This window comes from Pristiophorus japonicus, chromosome 4 (genome assembly GCF_044704955.1).
Source record: "Pristiophorus japonicus isolate sPriJap1 chromosome 4, sPriJap1.hap1, whole genome shotgun sequence".
NCBI classification, from domain to species: Eukaryota; Metazoa; Chordata; class Chondrichthyes; family Pristiophoridae; genus Pristiophorus; species Pristiophorus japonicus.
Window position 1 is genome coordinate 293,805,205 of NC_091980.1, and position 17,350 is coordinate 293,822,554.

General features: G+C 43.0%; 1 protein-coding gene across 2 annotated transcripts in view; it reads left to right on the forward strand.

The window, feature by feature from the left end:
- Window positions 1-17,350, forward strand: part of LOC139263461 (latent-transforming growth factor beta-binding protein 2-like) — an 857,891-nt gene that overhangs the window by 757,440 nt on the left and 83,101 nt on the right. For both annotated transcript variants that reach the window (XM_070879584.1, XM_070879586.1), the window contains one exon: window positions 14,324-14,449. In XM_070879584.1, the coding sequence (XP_070735685.1) occupies window positions 14,324-14,449 (126 nt within the window). The remainder of the gene's footprint in view (window positions 1-14,323; window positions 14,450-17,350) is intronic.

The window sequence follows — 17,350 nt, forward strand, 5'->3', positions numbered from 1 at the left end:
GCTAGGCTATTTCAGAGGGCAGTTAAGAGTCAACCACATTGCTGTGGGTCTGGAGCCACATAGGCCAGACTGGGTAAGGACGGCTTATTTCCTTCCCTAAAGGACATTTAGTGAACCAGATGGATTTTTACCACGATCCGGTAGTTTCATGGTCACCATTACTGATACTTTTCATTCCAGTATTTAATTAACTGAATTTAAATTCCCCTGCTGCTGTGGTGGGATATGAACTGAGTCTCCAGATCATTAGTCCAGGCCTCTGGATTACTAGTCCAGTAACATAACCACTATGCTTCCGTTCCCGGTATATTTAATATTCCATATGAGAATTTTATTTTTAAGTTAACATTTCAGTTATTCGGGCCCAAAAAATCCATGGGGGCCCGAAATTGGTGTACTTACCGTCCACTGCCGGTGAGTTTTCTCAGCAATCTCCCTGGTTTCTGGGCGCTCTCCCCTCCGAGCGAGTTTGGTGGAGGCCGCCCACCGGCAGGGAGAGAAGACCGCTGGGGATGGCCCGTTGGTGTGTGCCGGCGTGCAATGCCCAGAAGAGTCTTCCAGCCCACCGAGCTACCTGTTTGGTCCGGGCGGCCCTCCGCTGCAGCAGGGGAAAAAGACTGCAGAGTGGAGGCAGGTCTAACCTCTTTTCTTCATTTTTTTTCCCAGGGATTCAGGTGGATGGGGTCCCCTGAAGGATTTATAGTGGGTTTTTTTATGTTTGGAAAATTTTTTATTTCCTCATTCCCCCCCCTTCCTGGGCCCAATTCAATCCTCGGCGGTACTTTGCTGAGGTTTGCATTTGACGCCGAGTATGGGAGCTCCCGCCCACTGCCGCCCAGAATCAGCACGTAAGTCCCATTTTTGCTGCCGGGCGGTCTTTCCCAGGTTTTTCCATGAAACTTCCGCCCAAAGTACCATCAGGATCTCAGCGGTCCTTTGGACAGTACTTGGGCGGAATTTTCACCAATTTCGGGCCCATGGAGTGGTACATTTTGCCGTCAATGCTACAAGGCCATCCCAGAAACGGTGTAACCAGCTCTCAGCGTACTTTCCACCCATTCCGGAAGATTATCGCCAAAATTACAGCGGCAGCCCGCCAGAATGGCCTGGATTTTCAGGTCCTTAACCTCACCCATTTTCTCTCCACTTGCTATAAATGTAAGTGTTCTTCCCATTCCCAACATCATCTTCTGGAGTTTTCTGCCGTAATTTTCAGCACCAGGGGGATTTACTGGGGGATTTACGCTAATTGTGCCAGATTTCGCAGACAATATTTGGTAATAATTTAAAACTGGCGCGTAGATTTGAAAAAGTAATATTCCATACGTTTTTTAAATGCTGAATAGTGCACGGGCATATTACATCTAGAATTCTAATGGAATGGTCTTAATCTATAATTCATGATGGGAACTGGTAATATAAGAAAAATAGGTACAAATTCCTAAAGTCTTAACAACCAGATTTCCTTCCCACCGACGCTCAAAAAAGAATTTTGGAGCACAGGTGCCCACCATGGGTCCTTAAAGTGTGGAAACCTGTCATTAACCCTGCACAGTCTACCAGGGTCAGCGCTGGGGTTTCCTGGTAGGCTAAATAAGTGCAGCCTGTGCAATTTCAGGGCCCCTTTGAATAAGGGTGACACTCTCCAAAAAAATTAAAGAGTTACCCCAAAGAAAAGTAACATTTGGCTAAACTTTTTGATACTTTCTTTTTTTGTCTGGACTTCCATTGAGTCAGTGGGTAGCACCCTCGCCTCTAAGTCAGAAGGGTATGGGTTCAAGTCCCACTCCAGGGACTTAAGCATAAAAGTCTAGGCTGACACACCAGTGCAGTGCTGAGGGAATGCTGCACTGCTGGAGGTGCCATCTTTCGGATGAGATGTTAAACCGAGGCCCCGTCTGCTCTCTCAGGTGGACATAAAAAATCCCATGGAACTATTTCGAAGAAGAGCAGGGGAGCTATCCCCAGTGTCCTGGCCAATATTTATCCCTCAATAAACATCACTAAAACAGATTATCTGGTCATTATCACATTGCTGTTTGTGGGAGCTTGCTGTGTGCAAATTGGCTGCCACGTTTCCTACATTACAACAGTGACTACACTTCAAAAGTACTTTATTGGCTGTAAAGTGCTTTGAGATGTCTGGTGGTTGTGAAAGGTGCTATATAAATGCAAGGCTTTCTTATTGCTTAGTCTTTCTATGCCATCCATAGCTGAACGTACAGATTGCCGACCCACTGCCAGGGTTTTGTCAGTGTCACTCTATACAAAAATGCTTTACATAGAATTACATAAGATATACGGCACAGAAACAGGCCACTCGGCTCAACAAATCCATACCGGCATTTATGCTCCACTCGAGCCTCCTCCCATCCTACCTCATCTAACTCTAGCAGCATAATCCTCTATTCCCTTCTCCCTCATATGCTTATCTAACTTCCCCTTAAATGCATCTATACTATTCACTTCAACTACTCCCTGTGGTAGCGAGTTCCACATTCTCACCACTCTTTGGGTAAAGAAGTTTCTTCTGAATTCCCTATTGGATTTCTTGGTGACTATCTTGTATTGATGGCCTCTAGTTATGCTCTTCCCCACAAGTGGAAACGTTCTCTGTGTGTTTACTCTATCAAAATCTTTCATAATTTTTAAGGGCTCTATGATGTCACCCCGAAGCCTTCTCTTTCCAAGGGAAAAGAGATCCAGCCTGTTCATCTTTTTCTGATGGGTACAACCTCACATTTCTGGTTTCATTCTTGTAAATATTCTTTGCACCTTCTCCAGTGCCTCTATATCCTTTTTATAATATGGTGACCAGAATTGTACACAGTATTCCAAATGTGGTCTAACTAAGGTTCGATACAAGTAACTTCTCTGCTTTTCAGTTCTATTCTTTTGGAAATAAACTCTAGTGCTTGGTTTGCTTTTTGTATGGCCTTATTAACGTACATCGCTACTTTTATTGAATTTGCGTTTTTGTATTCCCAGATCCCTTTCTCCTCTACCCCATTTAGATTCTTATTTTCCAAGTAATATGTGACCTCCTTATTTTTCTTACCAAAATGTAATACCTCACAATTATCTGTGTTGAAATTCATTTACCCATTATGCAAGTTTATTAATGTCTTCTTGTAATTTGTTGCAGTCCTGCTCCGTATTGACTAACTCCCCCCAATTTGCAAATTTAGAAATTGTGTTTGATTCCAAAGTCTAAATCATTAATATAAATTATGAACAGTAGTCGTAGCACTGATCCTTGTGAGACCCCACTTTCCACTTTCTGCAACTGTGAATAGTTACTCTTTACCCCTACTCTCTGCTTTCTGTCTTGCAGCCATTCTGCTTCTTGCCCCCTAATTCCGCATTCTCTGATCTTATTAGAACCATTATGTGGTACCTATTGAAGGCCTTTTGAAAATCTAGATAAATTACATCTACTGCATTACCATTGCTGCTACTCTCTTATTACCTCTTCAAAAAATTCAATGATGTTGGTCAAGCAAGATGTTCCCTTTCAAAATCCATGTTGACTATGTATTACTATATATTTTTTTGCTTTTTTGTATTTTATCCTTTAGTAGGGATTCCATTTTTTCTACACCGATGTTAAGCTGACTGGTCTATAATTCCCTGGACATGTTCTATCTCGCTGCTTAAATATAGGTATTACGTTAGCTATCCACCAATCCTCTGGCACGATACCTTTTTCTAATGAATTATTAAACATGTGTAGTAATGCCTCTGCTATCTCTCCCCTAGATTCTTTTAAAATACATGGATGTAATCCATTCAGATCAGGAGTTTTATCCTCTATGACTTTGATCAGTTTATTTAATATTTCTCCTCTTTTAAATGTGGTTATATTGTTTCTAATCTCATCTTCCGATGCCATGTCCACCTGTTTTATCTCCCTGATAAATACTGAAGGAAAGTAATAATTTAATATTTCTGCCATTTTGCTATTGCTGTCTGTGATTTTATCTGTCCATCCCTTATTGGCCCTAATCCATTCCCCACTTTCTTTTTTTTAATTGATGTGTCTGTAAAATATTTTACTATTTTGTTTTATGTTCCTTGATAATTTAATTTCATACTTCCGCTGTCCCTTCCTAATTTTTTTTTACTTTTCTACTAATCTTTTTTTATTCCCCTGCTGTCCATGTACTTAATGTATGCCTTTTTCCTTGCCCTCAATTTTTCCCTTCTGTCTTTATTCATCCACAGTGTCTCATTTTAGTGTTTAGTTTGTTCTTATTTTTTAGCAGAATATATTTTTCCTGGATTCTGTTGAACACTGTCTTAAATGTTTCCCATTGCTGTTCTACATCATTATTTGCCAATATTGTTGTCCATTTTATTTTCCCAAGTTCTATTCTCAGCCCCTCAGAATCAGCCTTTCTCCAATCTTTTACTCTGGTCTTTGCAATGCTAATGTCCTTCTCAATTATTATCTTAAAGCATATTATATCCTGGTCATTATTACCTAGATGTTCCCCGAGTTCTACTTCCTTTATTCACACTGGTTCATTACTAGATCCAGTAGTGAATCCTCCCTTGTTGGGCTTCTGTGTTAGAAAGGAGATCTGTACACATTGTAGGAACTCCATTCACTTATCCCCTTTACCTACCTCTTCTGGCAATTAATTTCAGGGTAGTTGAAAGATTGTTCAGGAGGTAAAATATCTGGAAATAGAGAGAATATCACCGAAGCAACATGTGGACTGTGGTGACCATAGTGGCATATCGACGGTGGCGAATGTGCTGCTATCTTATTCGAAATATATGCACTTGCAACAGTTTGAAGGCGAGCAATTCATAGAGACAGATACTAAGTTCCATGAATGAATTTGGGTTAAATTTGCACTTCGAAGTACTGATTTTTTTCAATCAAGCAAAATGGGCCACGGCTGGCCAGTGATGTAGGTGCATTTGCATTGGCATTTCAGGGAATGGGTATTTTTTATGACAGGAGTCCCTCCTAATTTGATCAGAGTATGGGCACATAAAAAGCTTATCCAGAGAGCTTAGCTTGATACAGTGATACAGTAAGCCCTTTTAATATGAAATGCATTGGACCCCAGTTGTCACTGTAGGGCTGTACAGTATGGAACAGCCGCCATGCAAGCTCCGCACGGTATCATCCAGCAAGAGGAGGCCAGTAGGTAAGCTTTAATTTATTATCGTGTGAGCAGGAGCAGAAAGGGAAATTGGAGGTGCTGGTTTAAGGAGCTGAATTTACGCTCTTGCCCAGGCAATCCTGCTGCCCCCAATGTAGCCTCTGCCCTGTCGACACAAGACTTAAATTGCATTTAGAGCATGCTAGTTCTATGTAAATGAGGGGACAGCAGAAAACAATGGGAAACCATTCAGTGCTCTGGCAGTAACAAAAGTATTATTTCTGTCAATGTACCAGAGAGCTATATTTCCAACGGTAATAGTCCCACAGAGGTATTCTCCAGGCAATCATAACACCTTAAACATTTGATTAATAGTATTTTGTATTTCTTAATTTATATATATATATATATACATATAAATTAAGAAATACAAAATATATATATATGTGTGTGTGTAGTGCCATATACTCGCTCTTGGTGGAAGGCAGGTGCATGACCTGCTCCCAGGTCTCCATCAGTTCTGCCCTGTGACCAGCCCCTGTATGCTATGCAACAGTGACCGAGATCAACTTTTCCCTGCAGTTGTCCCTCCCATCCTTTGGGTAGCAGGGCAATCCACACATGGGGCCCAAGTTTCCACATGATTCGCGCCTGATTTTTAGGAGCAACTGGTGGAGAACGGACTATTTTAGAAATCGCAATTCTCCACATTTTTTTTTTCTGCAGTTCTAGTCAGGTAGAACAGTTCTAGTTTAGAACAGAATTTTTTCTTCAAAAGGGGGCGGGTCCGGCCACTGACGCCTGATTTGAAAGTTTCCACAGTGAAAATGTACTCCAAACTAAAGTAGAATGGAACCAGTGAAGATTTTTGTAGAACTGAAAAAACCTGTTCTACACATTAAAAAATCAGGCGCAGGTTACAAATTAGGCGTCCAGAACGAGGTGGGGGGGAAGGGAACTCATTAAATTCGACAATAAATCCTTATTTATACTTCTACAAATATTATACAAATAAATCCAACCTGAATAAACATTTATAAGCCAAGAAAAGATTAAATAAACCATCTTCCTACCTGTGTGAAAGTGCTTCAGCCAGGGAGAATTCTGCAGCCGTTCGTGCCGCTGAGCGGGAGGGGGAGGGAGAGAGAGAGAGAGGGGGGGAGGGAGGGAGAGAGAGGGGGGGAGGGAGGGAGAGAGAGGGGGGGGAGGGAGGGAGAGAGAGGGGAGGGGGAGGGAGAGAGGGGAGGGGGGAGGGAGGGAGAGAGAGGGGAGGGAGGGAGGGAGAGAGAGGGGAGGGAGGGAGAGAGAGGGGGGTGAGGGAGGGGGAGAGAGAGAGAGGGAGGGAGGGAGAGAGAGAGAGAGAGGGGGAGGGAGGGAGAGAGAGAGAGGGGAGGGAGAGAGAGAGCGGGGGGGGGGGAGAGAGACGGGGGGAGGAGAGAGAGCGCGGGGGGGGAGAGGGGGGGTCGGGTCGGGGAACAGGAGCGCGGGTCGGGTCAGTCGGGGGGGGGGGGAGCGAGTGTCGGGTCGGGTCTGGTCAGCGGGGAGCGAGTGTCTGGTCGGGGCGGGGGGGGGGGAGCGGGGGTCTGGTCGGCGGTGCGGGGGGAGGGGAGCGGGTGTCGGGTCGGGTCTGGTCAGCGGGGGGGGCGGGGAGCGGGTGTCAGGTCTGGTCGGGGCGGGGGGGGAGCGGGTCTCGGGTCTCGGGTGTCGGGTCGGGTCGGGGGGGGGAAGCGGGTCTCGGGTGTCAGTCGGGGCGGGGGGGGGGGGGGAGCGAGTGTCGGGCGGGGAGCAGGAGCTGGCCGTGGGAGGAGCCTCATTCACGCAGCCCCAGTGAGGCCATTGGGCCAGGGCTAGGGGCTGCGTGCTTCGGGCCCCTCCCACACAGTTCGGCGCCTGGAGCTACTGCACTTGCGTGCCGACTGTAGCGCGCATGTGCAGAGGTCCTGGCACTGTTTTCAGCGTCGGGACCCGGCTCCGCCCCCCCCCACAGCTCGTGCTGGCTGCGCTGAGGGCCAGAGGACCTGTAAGTAGGTGGAGAATACTGAGGATTTTTTTAGGCGCGAAAAACGGGCGCCCAGCTCGGAGGGGCGCCCGTTTTTTTTCTTGTGGAAACTTGGGCCCATGATATCTACATATGACTATGTGGTTGAAATCAGAAACAAAACATATGGAGAATCGCAGACATAAGCCACTCCCTGCCACAGCACCCTGACACACCAAGATACTGCCCCTGATAATCAGGGTATTTAACTGCATCAACGGGGGCAATTTTATCCTAACCCGCCCATTGGGAAACTGACGGGATTGGGTGTGACGCTGGTTTTACAAGTCTCCTCATTATACTCTCCAATGGAAAGTAATATTGGGCGGTGTTAAACCAGTGTTGTACCTGATCCCATAGGTTTCCCGCCCAGGAATAAGGTCACATGGAATTACTATTACCTAAACGCACGCAGCATTCGTAATAAAGTAAATGAGTTGACGGCACAAATCATTACAAATGCGTACGATTTGGTGGCCATTACAGAAACATGGTTGCAGGGTGGCCAAGACTGGGAATTAAACATACAGGGGTATCTGACGATTCGGAAAGATAGACAAGAAGGGAAAGGAGGTGAGATAGCTCTGTTAATAAAGGATGATATCAGGGCAGTTGTGAGAGATGATATTGGCTCGAATGAACAAAATGTTGAATCATTGTGGGTGGAGATTAGAGATAGTAAGGGGAAAAAGTCACTGGTGGGCGTAGTTTATAGGCCCCCAAATAATAACTTCACGGTGGGGTGGGCAATAATCAAGGGAATAATGGAGACATGTGAAAAAGGAATGGCAGTAATCATGGGGGATTTTAACCTACATATCGATTGATCAAATCAAATCGCACGGGGTAGTCTGGAGGAGGAATTTATAGAATGCATACGGGATTGTTTCTTAGAACAGTATGTTAAAGAACCTACAAGGGAGCAAGCTATCTTAGATCTGGTCTTGTGTAATGAGACAGGAATAATAAACGATCTCCTAGTAAAAGATCCTCTCGGAATGAGTGATCACAGTATGGTTGAATTTGAAACACCGATTGAGGGTGAGGAAGTAGTGTCTCAAACGAGCGTACTATGCTTAAACAAAGGGGTCTATAGTGGGATGAGGGCAGAGTTGGCTAAAGTAGACTGGAAACACAGACTAAACGGTGGCACAATTGAGGAACAGTGGAGGACTTTTAAGGAGCACTTTCATAGTGCTCAACAAAAATATATTCCAGTGAAAAAGAAGGGCGGTAAGAGAAGGGATAACCAGCCGTGGATAACCAAGGAAATAAAGGAGAGTATCAAATTAAAAACCAATGCGTATAAGGTGGCCAAGGTTAGTGGGAAACTAGAAGATTGGGAAAATTTTTAACGACAGCAAAGAATGACTAAGAAAGCAATAAAGAAAGGAAAGATAGATTATGAAGGTAAACTTGCGCAAAACATAAAAACGGATAGTAAAAGCTTTTACAGATATATAAAACGGAAAAGAGCGACTAAAGTAAATGTTGGTCCCTTAGAAGATGAGAAGGAGGATTTAATAATGGGAAATGTGGAAACGGCTGAGACCTTAAACAATTATTTTGTTTCGGTCTTCACAGTGGAAAACACAAAAACCATGCCAAAAATTGCTGGTCATAGGAATGTGGGAAGGGAGGACCTTGAGACAATCACTATCATTAGGGGGGTAGGCTGGACAGGCTAATGGGACTCAAAGTAGACAAGTCCCCTGGTCCTGATGAAATGCATCCCAGGGTATTAAAAGAGATGGCAGAAGTTATAGCAGATGCATTGGTTATAATCTACCAAAATTCTCTGGACTCTGGGGAGGTACTAGCAGATTGGAAAGCAGCTAATGTAACGCCTTTGTTTAAAAAAGGGGGCAGGCAAAAGGCAGGTAACTATAGGCCGGTTAGTTTAACATCTGTCGTGGGGAAAATGCTTGAAACTATCATTAAGGAAGAAATAGCGGGACATCTAGATAGGAATAGTGCAATCAAGCAGACGCAGCATGGATTCATGAAGGGGAAATCATGTTTAACTAATTTACCGGAATTCTTTGAGGATATAACGAGCATGGTGGATAGAGGTATACCGATGGATGTGGTGTATTTAGATTTTCAAAAGGCATTTGATAAGGTGCCACACAAAAGGTTACTGCAGAAGATAAAGGTACGCGGAGTCAGCGGAAATGTATTAGCATGGATAGAAAATTGGCTGGCGAACAGAAAGCAGAGAGTTGGGATAAATGGGTCCTTTTCGGGTTGGAAATCGGTGGTTAGTGGTGTGCCACAGGGATCGGTGCTGGGACCACAACTGTTTAAAATATACATAGATGACCTGGAAGAGGGGACAGAGAGTCGTGTAACAAAATTTGCAGATGACACAAAGGTTAGTGGGAAAGCGGGTTGTGTAGAGGACACAGAGAGGCTGCAAAGAGATTTAGATAGGTTAAGCGAATGGGCTAAGGTTTGGCAGATGGAATACAATGTCAGAAAGTGTGAGGTCATCCACCTTGGGGAAAAAAAACAGTAAAAGGGAATATTATTTGAATGGGGAGAAATTACAACATGCTGCGGTGCAGCGGGACCTGGGGGTCCTTGTGCATGAATCCCAAAAAGTTAGTTTGCAGGTGCAGCAGGTAATCAGGAAGGCAAATGGAATGTTAGCCTTCATTGCGAGAGGGATGGAGTACAAAAGCAGGGAGGTCCTTCTGCAACTGTATAGGGTATTGGTGAGGCCGCACCTGGAGTACTGCGTGCAGTTTTAGTCACCTTACTTAAGGAAGGATATACTAGCTTTGGAGGGGGTACAGAGACGATTCACTAGGCTGATTCTGGAGATGAGGGGGTTACCTTATGATGATAGATTGAGTAGACTGGGTCTTTACTCGGAGTTCAGAAGGATCAGGGGTGATCTTTTCGAAACATTTAAAATAATGAAAGGGATAGACAAGATAGAGGCAGAGAGGTTGTTTCCACTGGTAGGGGAGACTAGAACTAGGGGGCACAGCCTCACAATACGGGGGAGCCAATTTAAAACCGATTTGAGAAGGAATTTCTTCTCCCAGAGGGTTGTGAATCTGTGGAATTCTCTGCCCAAGGAAGCAGTTGAGGCTAGCTCATTGAATGTATTCAAGTCACAGATAGATAGATTTTTAACAAATAAGGGAATTAAGGGTTACGGGGAGCGGGCAGGTAAGTGGAGCTAAGTCCATGGCCAGATCAATCATGATCTTGTTGAATGGCGGAGCAGGCTCGAGGGGCTAGATGGCCTACTCCTGTTCCTAATTCTTATGTTCTTATGTTCTTATGTTTAATGAGTCTGACCAGATAACTCGCAAATTGCAAAATCGCAAAAGGGTTAAGGATGACTTAATAGTAAGGTTAGTTATTATATTGCACTGCAAGCCAGAACATAATCCATGTACAATAATTTGAATATATTTTAACTGGGGAAGAATTAACAAGTATTTCTATAGCTTAGTAAAATTAACTGAATTTTTTTTTGTCATGTTGCATTACCTTATTGATATCCTACTGGTATTTCTTGATAGTGCTTTAACGAAAGCAGCCTACAATTGGACTTAATTGTCATCTGTAATAAAATAAAGTTCAAATCATTATTGAAAATATATCCTTTCCGAACAACTCTCAGGCACTTATAGCTCACATACATACCGGGAGTAAATACTTATTTTGGCTTACGGTATTTTGAATTGTATACTGTGTATTTTTTAATTCCCTGACAGTAGGGCCTTTCTGTAACTGAGCTGCTATTGGCCAAGCTTCCATTTTCATTCCCTTTATTTGATATATGCATGTACTGTGTGCAAGGAATGGATTTTAATGACCTAAAGATTTTAACGACCTAAACTAAATATTATAAATGTTAAAGAGTCCAACACAACCGTGGTTACATAAGAACATAAGAAATAGGAACAGGTGTAGGCCATCTGGCCCCTCGAGCCTGCTCCGCTATTCAATAAGATCATGGCTGATCTGATCATGGACTCAGCTCCATTTCCCTGCCCGCTCCTCATAACCCCTTATCCCCTTATCGTTTAAGAAACTGCCTATTTCTGTCTTAAATTTATTCAATGTCCCAGCTTCCACAGCTCTCTGAGGCAGTGAGTTCCACACAGTGAAACCCTCCAAGAGAAGAAATTTCTCCTCATCTCAGTTTTAAATGGGCGAACCCTTATTCTAAGTTACATCCTTCACTTAGGAACGCTACAGTGCTGACATTACTGTTGACGTTAGCAATGACACCAACAGCTTTATTACAACTCTGTGCAGCTGCTATCGATTATTATGGGTACACAATGTAGTAAAATACCTAACAGTGGCCCATTTAATAATTTACGTCAACTGTCTTGAACTTTAATGATTGTTAAAATTCTTCTCTGCTGTGTATTATGAGAATTCTAATTCGGCATTAGCATTCGACATTGTTGAATATTTGTTTGAGGATTTACGTGTCAAATAATTATGTGCAGCTGTGGTTCTCTTCTTGCAGGTGCTATTAAGTCATCAGACTTGTATTTCAGCAATACATTGAGAAAAAGATCTATTTTCAATGAGAATTAGGTTCCACCCAACCTCTTTAAACTTTCCTTACTGGCAAAGCAGCTCAATTTCAAAGTGTCACTTCTTATAAAGAAATCATTGTTGTCGAACAGCACGTAGTGCTACCTACGAATGCCAGACCAGGTGTGTGTTGGCAGTTGGAAAACAGAATAAGTATTAAGATTGCAGTACTGCTGTAATGGCCACACTAGTTAGCCCATTTTGATTATGGTAATTCCTTTTTCAAAGTGTCTGACCAAATAAAGGTTTACAATCCACCTCACCACATTGTGAACATATAAATATTGACATCTGTACTTAGGAAAAATTACAGTAACAGCAGCTCAGTTGACTTGGGCGTAGGGAGCACAATCTCAAAGTTCACTGAAGACGTAAAAATAGGGAATCATAGACAGACTAGCAGAATGGATTAATAGTTACAAGATGCAATTAAGCTGAATTAAGTGTGAGGTAATGCATTTTGGGAAAAGGAATATACACTTGAGCCCCGATTTTACCTAAGGCCGGTCGTCGTGTGGCCAAATTGATAGGTTGGCTGGGGCCCAGGAAAGAGAAAACCAGCGGCAGGAGGCCACAGCTGGTGACCCTTGGGGACAGTCCACCACAATCAGGAGGGAGGAAAGTCAGGGATGGGGGTGGGGAGAGATCGGCCATCAGGGCTGGAGGGGAGGGGGAGGTTGGCGATTGTGGCGGGCGGGCAGAGAGAGAGGCCACAATCGGCGGTGGGATGGCTGGTCATCCTTGAGGGGGTCGGGGAGAATAGCTGCTTCCTCTAACCCACAAGGATTGCTGAGAAAGGGACCCTCTCCCATAGCGTGGCCATAAAAACTGAGAAGCATAGAATCACTAAGATAATGCCAGGAATCAGAAACTATAATAATGGGGAGAGATTTGAGACACTGGGATTATTTCCACTGAAGCAGAAAAGGCTGAGAGCAAATTTAAAGTGGAACTGTATCCCAGCAGGAGTATGCTTTTAGGAAGAATGGGGTGGGGCCGAGAGAGGAAAATGGGGCTACAGCTATATAAGGTATTGGTGAGGCCACACCTGGAATACTGCGTGCAGTTTTGGTTTCCATATTTACGATAGGATATACTTGCTTTGGAGGCAGTTCAGAGAAAGTTCACTAGGTTGATTCCAGGAATGAGAGAGTTGACTTATGAGGAAAGGTTGAGAAGAATGAGAGGTGATCTTATTGATACGTATAAGATTATGAGGGGACTTGACAAGGTGGATGCAGAGAGGATGTTTCCACTGATGGGGAAGACTAGAACTAGAGGGCATGATCTTAGAATAAGGGGCCGTCCATTTAAAACAGAGATGAGGAGAAATTTCTTCTCTCTGAGGGTTGTAAATCTGTGGAATTCGCTGCCTCAGAGAGCTGTGGAAGCTGGGACGTTGAATAAATTTAAGACAGTTTCTTAAACGATCAGGGGTTATGGGGAGTGGGCGGGGAAGTGGAGCTGAGTCCATGATCAGATCAGCCATGATCTTATTGAATGGCAAAGCAGGCTCGAGGGGCCATATGACCTCCTCCTGTTCCTATTTCTTATGTTCTTATGTTTTTATTAGGGTAGTACTTCTTTACCCAGAGAGTGGTGAGAATGTAGAATTTGCTACCACATGGAGTAGCTTAGGTAAATAGCATAGATGCATTTAAGGGAAAGCTCGACAAACACATGATGGAGAAAGGAAAAGAAGGATATGCTGTCGGGGTGAGATGAAGAGGGGTTGGGAGGAGGCTTGTGTGGAGCATAAACACAGGCACACACAAGATGTGCCGAATGGCCTGTTTCTGTGCTGTAAATTCTACGTAAAAGAAGGTTTTAAAAATATGAAGGATTTTGATGGAGTGAATAGGGAAAGACCTTGCCTCTGGTTTGAGAATCTGTTGAAAATTAGGAAAATTCCTTTGCACAGGAGGTTTTTGGAACATGTAAACTTTGCCATATGAGTGGTTGAGACAGAGGCCATTGCATCTTTTAAAGGAAAGTTGGATAAATATTTGAGGCAGAGCAACATATTCAGGCTATGGGAAGAGAGTGGGGCAGTGGGAGTCATTTTAGATCACTCAAGCAAAGAGCTTGAGTCATGAGGGTGAAATGGCCTCCTGCAGTACTTCTATGGCAATGCCTTGGAACAGCAATGCTAGTTGCTAATGAGTTACAAAAGACGAGCAGCTTTAATATGCCTGATGATATGTTTAATTCGAGCACAGAACTAATAGGATTGAAAGAGAGAAGAAATCAGCTTCAAAATTGAGAAATTAAATTAGAATGTGCTATTTACTTCGATCCTTAAATTTGCAATAACAAATGTTAAGTGTTCATAGATGATCAAGCAGTGATCATTAAATGTGAATTCTGCTGTATTTGCTAATTTGTTTTATTGGCATTGTAAACAGTGTGGGCACCATGTTGATCTGTGGGATACTGCCCTTATTCCATTTACGAGTAAGATCATCATGACCTACTAGAGAATGAACTCTTTATTTCAGTAAATCCCTACTGTGCATTCCTCCATTTATACTTCAGCATTGCTAAGCAATTATGTAAAAGTGTTATTAATTCCAACTGTTTTGGGTTTTCTTTGCAGACATTAATGAGTGTATGAATGAAACTATCTGTGGGACTCATGGGTATTGTGAAAATATGGATGGCTCCTTCCGTTGTCTATGTGATCAAGGCTTTGAGATTCCGCCAAGAGAGCAAGGATGTGTGGGTAAGTCTGAACTGGAAACTCCATGCCAAACCGCATTGAAAACTGTCACATTGTACAAAGTCTCATTGGGTTCGCCAAGACAACCAGTTGGGAAGTGCAAAAGAAGACTGCATTTCTTATATTGGCTGCACAGATTCCTGTTGCTAGTCAGGGTGAATGAAATATTTATTTGTGAATCTTCTATCAGTTAACTGTGGGTGATGGTCCAGTCTGTTAAGAGCGTGTCTACTTGTTGGATGTCCACAGCTCCACATGTCACTATGTTACAGAAAGTGCTACTAGCAAGTTTCTTAAGTCAAATGCTATACAAATCCCAACAATGGGAAAACATCTTGAGAAAGAATTCATGTTTCTTTGTGCTTGAAGCTATATAAAGTTAACAAAATCATAGAATGGAATCCTAGAATGGTTACAGCACAGAAGGAGGCCATTCAGTCGTTGAGCCCGTGCCGGCTCTCTGCAAGAACACCAGCCAGTCCCTTTCTCCTTTCCATTCCCCATAGCCCTGCAAATTTTTTTCCTGCAGGAATTTATCCAATTCCCTTTTGAAAGCTACTGTTGAATCTACCCCCACCACTCTCTCAGATGTGCATTCCAGATCATAACCACTCGCTAGGTAAAAACGTTATGCAATGTAGGAATAAATGGAAACTCAAATTAGATTTGTTTGTATCACCCTTCAGAGGTACTGAAAAAGGTTACAATTCTGGGAGGGAGCTGAGAAGTGGCTTATTTATCAAAGTTTTATTTATTCTACGAACCAACAAAGTATTTGTTTTGCATTTTCATTTTTTCAAGTTCAATGCATCCGCCCACTAATTCCCCACCCGACAGTGCTTAGCAACTCTCACAGAATTATATTGTTGCAATTCCAGCAGCTTTGCTAGTAGAGAGGAGTAAATATATAATTATTTGTGTATTGATTGGGAAAAAGTTGCCATGTATGTTGTTTTTGATTCAACTTTTAAGTTTGTCCATGTTTGCATCAAAAGTTGCACAGACTACTTGTGAAAGGGAATGAAAATGCAAGTATCTTTACTATTCTCTAGCTAGCACCTTCTGTATTTTTATATGTCCATACCTAAATTTTAAGTCAAATAATGTAGGAATGCGAATAGGCTACTGTACTCAAGCTTGCCATTGTAATCATTTTCATATCCTCATTGTATTGGTGCCAAGTATATATCCTTCCTGTTGAATCATCTGTGAATCCATTCTTAATTTACATTTTATGGAGCGAGCTGAAATCGTCCTAATTTCACTATCCAGAATAAGTTGGTATCCTGCCAAATCTTTATCATTGAATGGAAAAGCACAGGAGGACTAATTTTAACTTTGGGCAATTGTGTAAAATGGCCGATATCAGATCGGTTGCACATTAAACACGCTGCTCCATTGACCTCAGTGGAAAAGAAAAATCAGGTGGCTAGGTAATGATCTAATATGGCTCATTTTACAAAATCGCCGAAAGTTAAAATTACCCCCAGAATATGATGAAGGACTGCATCAAATTTCAGGAGGACATTAATAAACTTGCAGAATGGGCATATAATTGGTGGTAAAAACAGAGATTTGGTGGTAAAAACAGAGATTTGGTGGTAAAAACAGAGAGACAGACTATTATCTGAATGGTGACAGATTAGGAAAAGGGGAGGTGCAAAGAGACCTGGGTGTCATGGTACATCAGTCATTGAAGGTTGGCATGTAGGTACAGCAGGCGGTTAAGAAAGCAAATGGCATGTTGGCCTTCATAGTGAGGGGATTTGAGTACAAGGGCAGGGAGGTGTTGCTACAATTGTACAGGGCCTTGGTGAGGCCACACCTGGAGTATTGTGTACAGTTTTGGTCTCCTAACCTGAGGAAGGACATTCTTGCTATTGAGGGAGTGCAGCGAAGGTTCACCAGACTGATTCCCGGGATGGCGGGATTGACCTATCAAGAAAGACTGGATCAACTGGGCTTGTATTCACTGGAGTTCAGAAGAATGAGAGGGGACCTCATAGAAACGTTTAAAATTCTGACGGGGTTAGACAGGTTAGATGCAGGAAGAATGTTCCCAATGTTGGGGAAGTCCAGAAACAGGGGACACAGTCTAAGGATAAGGGGGAAGCCATTTAGGACCGAGATGAGGAGGAATTTCTTCACCCAGAGAGTGGTGAACCTGTGGAATTCTCTACCACAGGAAGTTGTTGAGGCCAATTCACTAAATATATTCAAAAAGGAGTTAGATGAAGTCCTTACTACTAGGGGAATCAAGGGGTATGGTGAGAAAGCAGGAATGGGGTACTGAAGTTGCATCTTCAGCCATGAACTCATTGAATGGCGGTGCAGACTGGAAGGGCCGAATGGCCTACTCCTGCACCTATTTTCTATGTTTCTATGTTTCTATGAAGTCCAACACAGATAAATGTAAGGTATTACAATTTGGCAGGAAGAATAGGGAGGTCACTTATTACTTGGAGGGTGACAGACTAGGTGGGGTAGAGGAACAAAGGGATCTCGGAGTACAAATACACAAATCACTAAATGTTGCGACACAGGTTAGCAAGGCCATAAAAAAAGCAAACCAAGCACTAGGGCTTATTTCTAGAGGTATAGAATTGAAAAGTAGGGAAGTTATGCTAAACCTGCATCGAACTTTGGTTAGACTACACTTAGAGTACTGCCTACAGTTCTGGTCGCCATATTATAAAAAGGATATAGAGGCACTGGAGTGGGGTGCAGAGAAGATTTACAAGGATGATACCAGAAATGCGAGGATATACATATCAGGAAAAGGTGAACAGGCTGGGCCTCTTTTCTCTTTTTAAAAAAAAAAAGGCTGAGGGGTGACCTAATAGAGGTCTTTAAAATTATGAAAGGTTTTGATAGATTGGATACAGAGAGCATGTTTCCACTTGT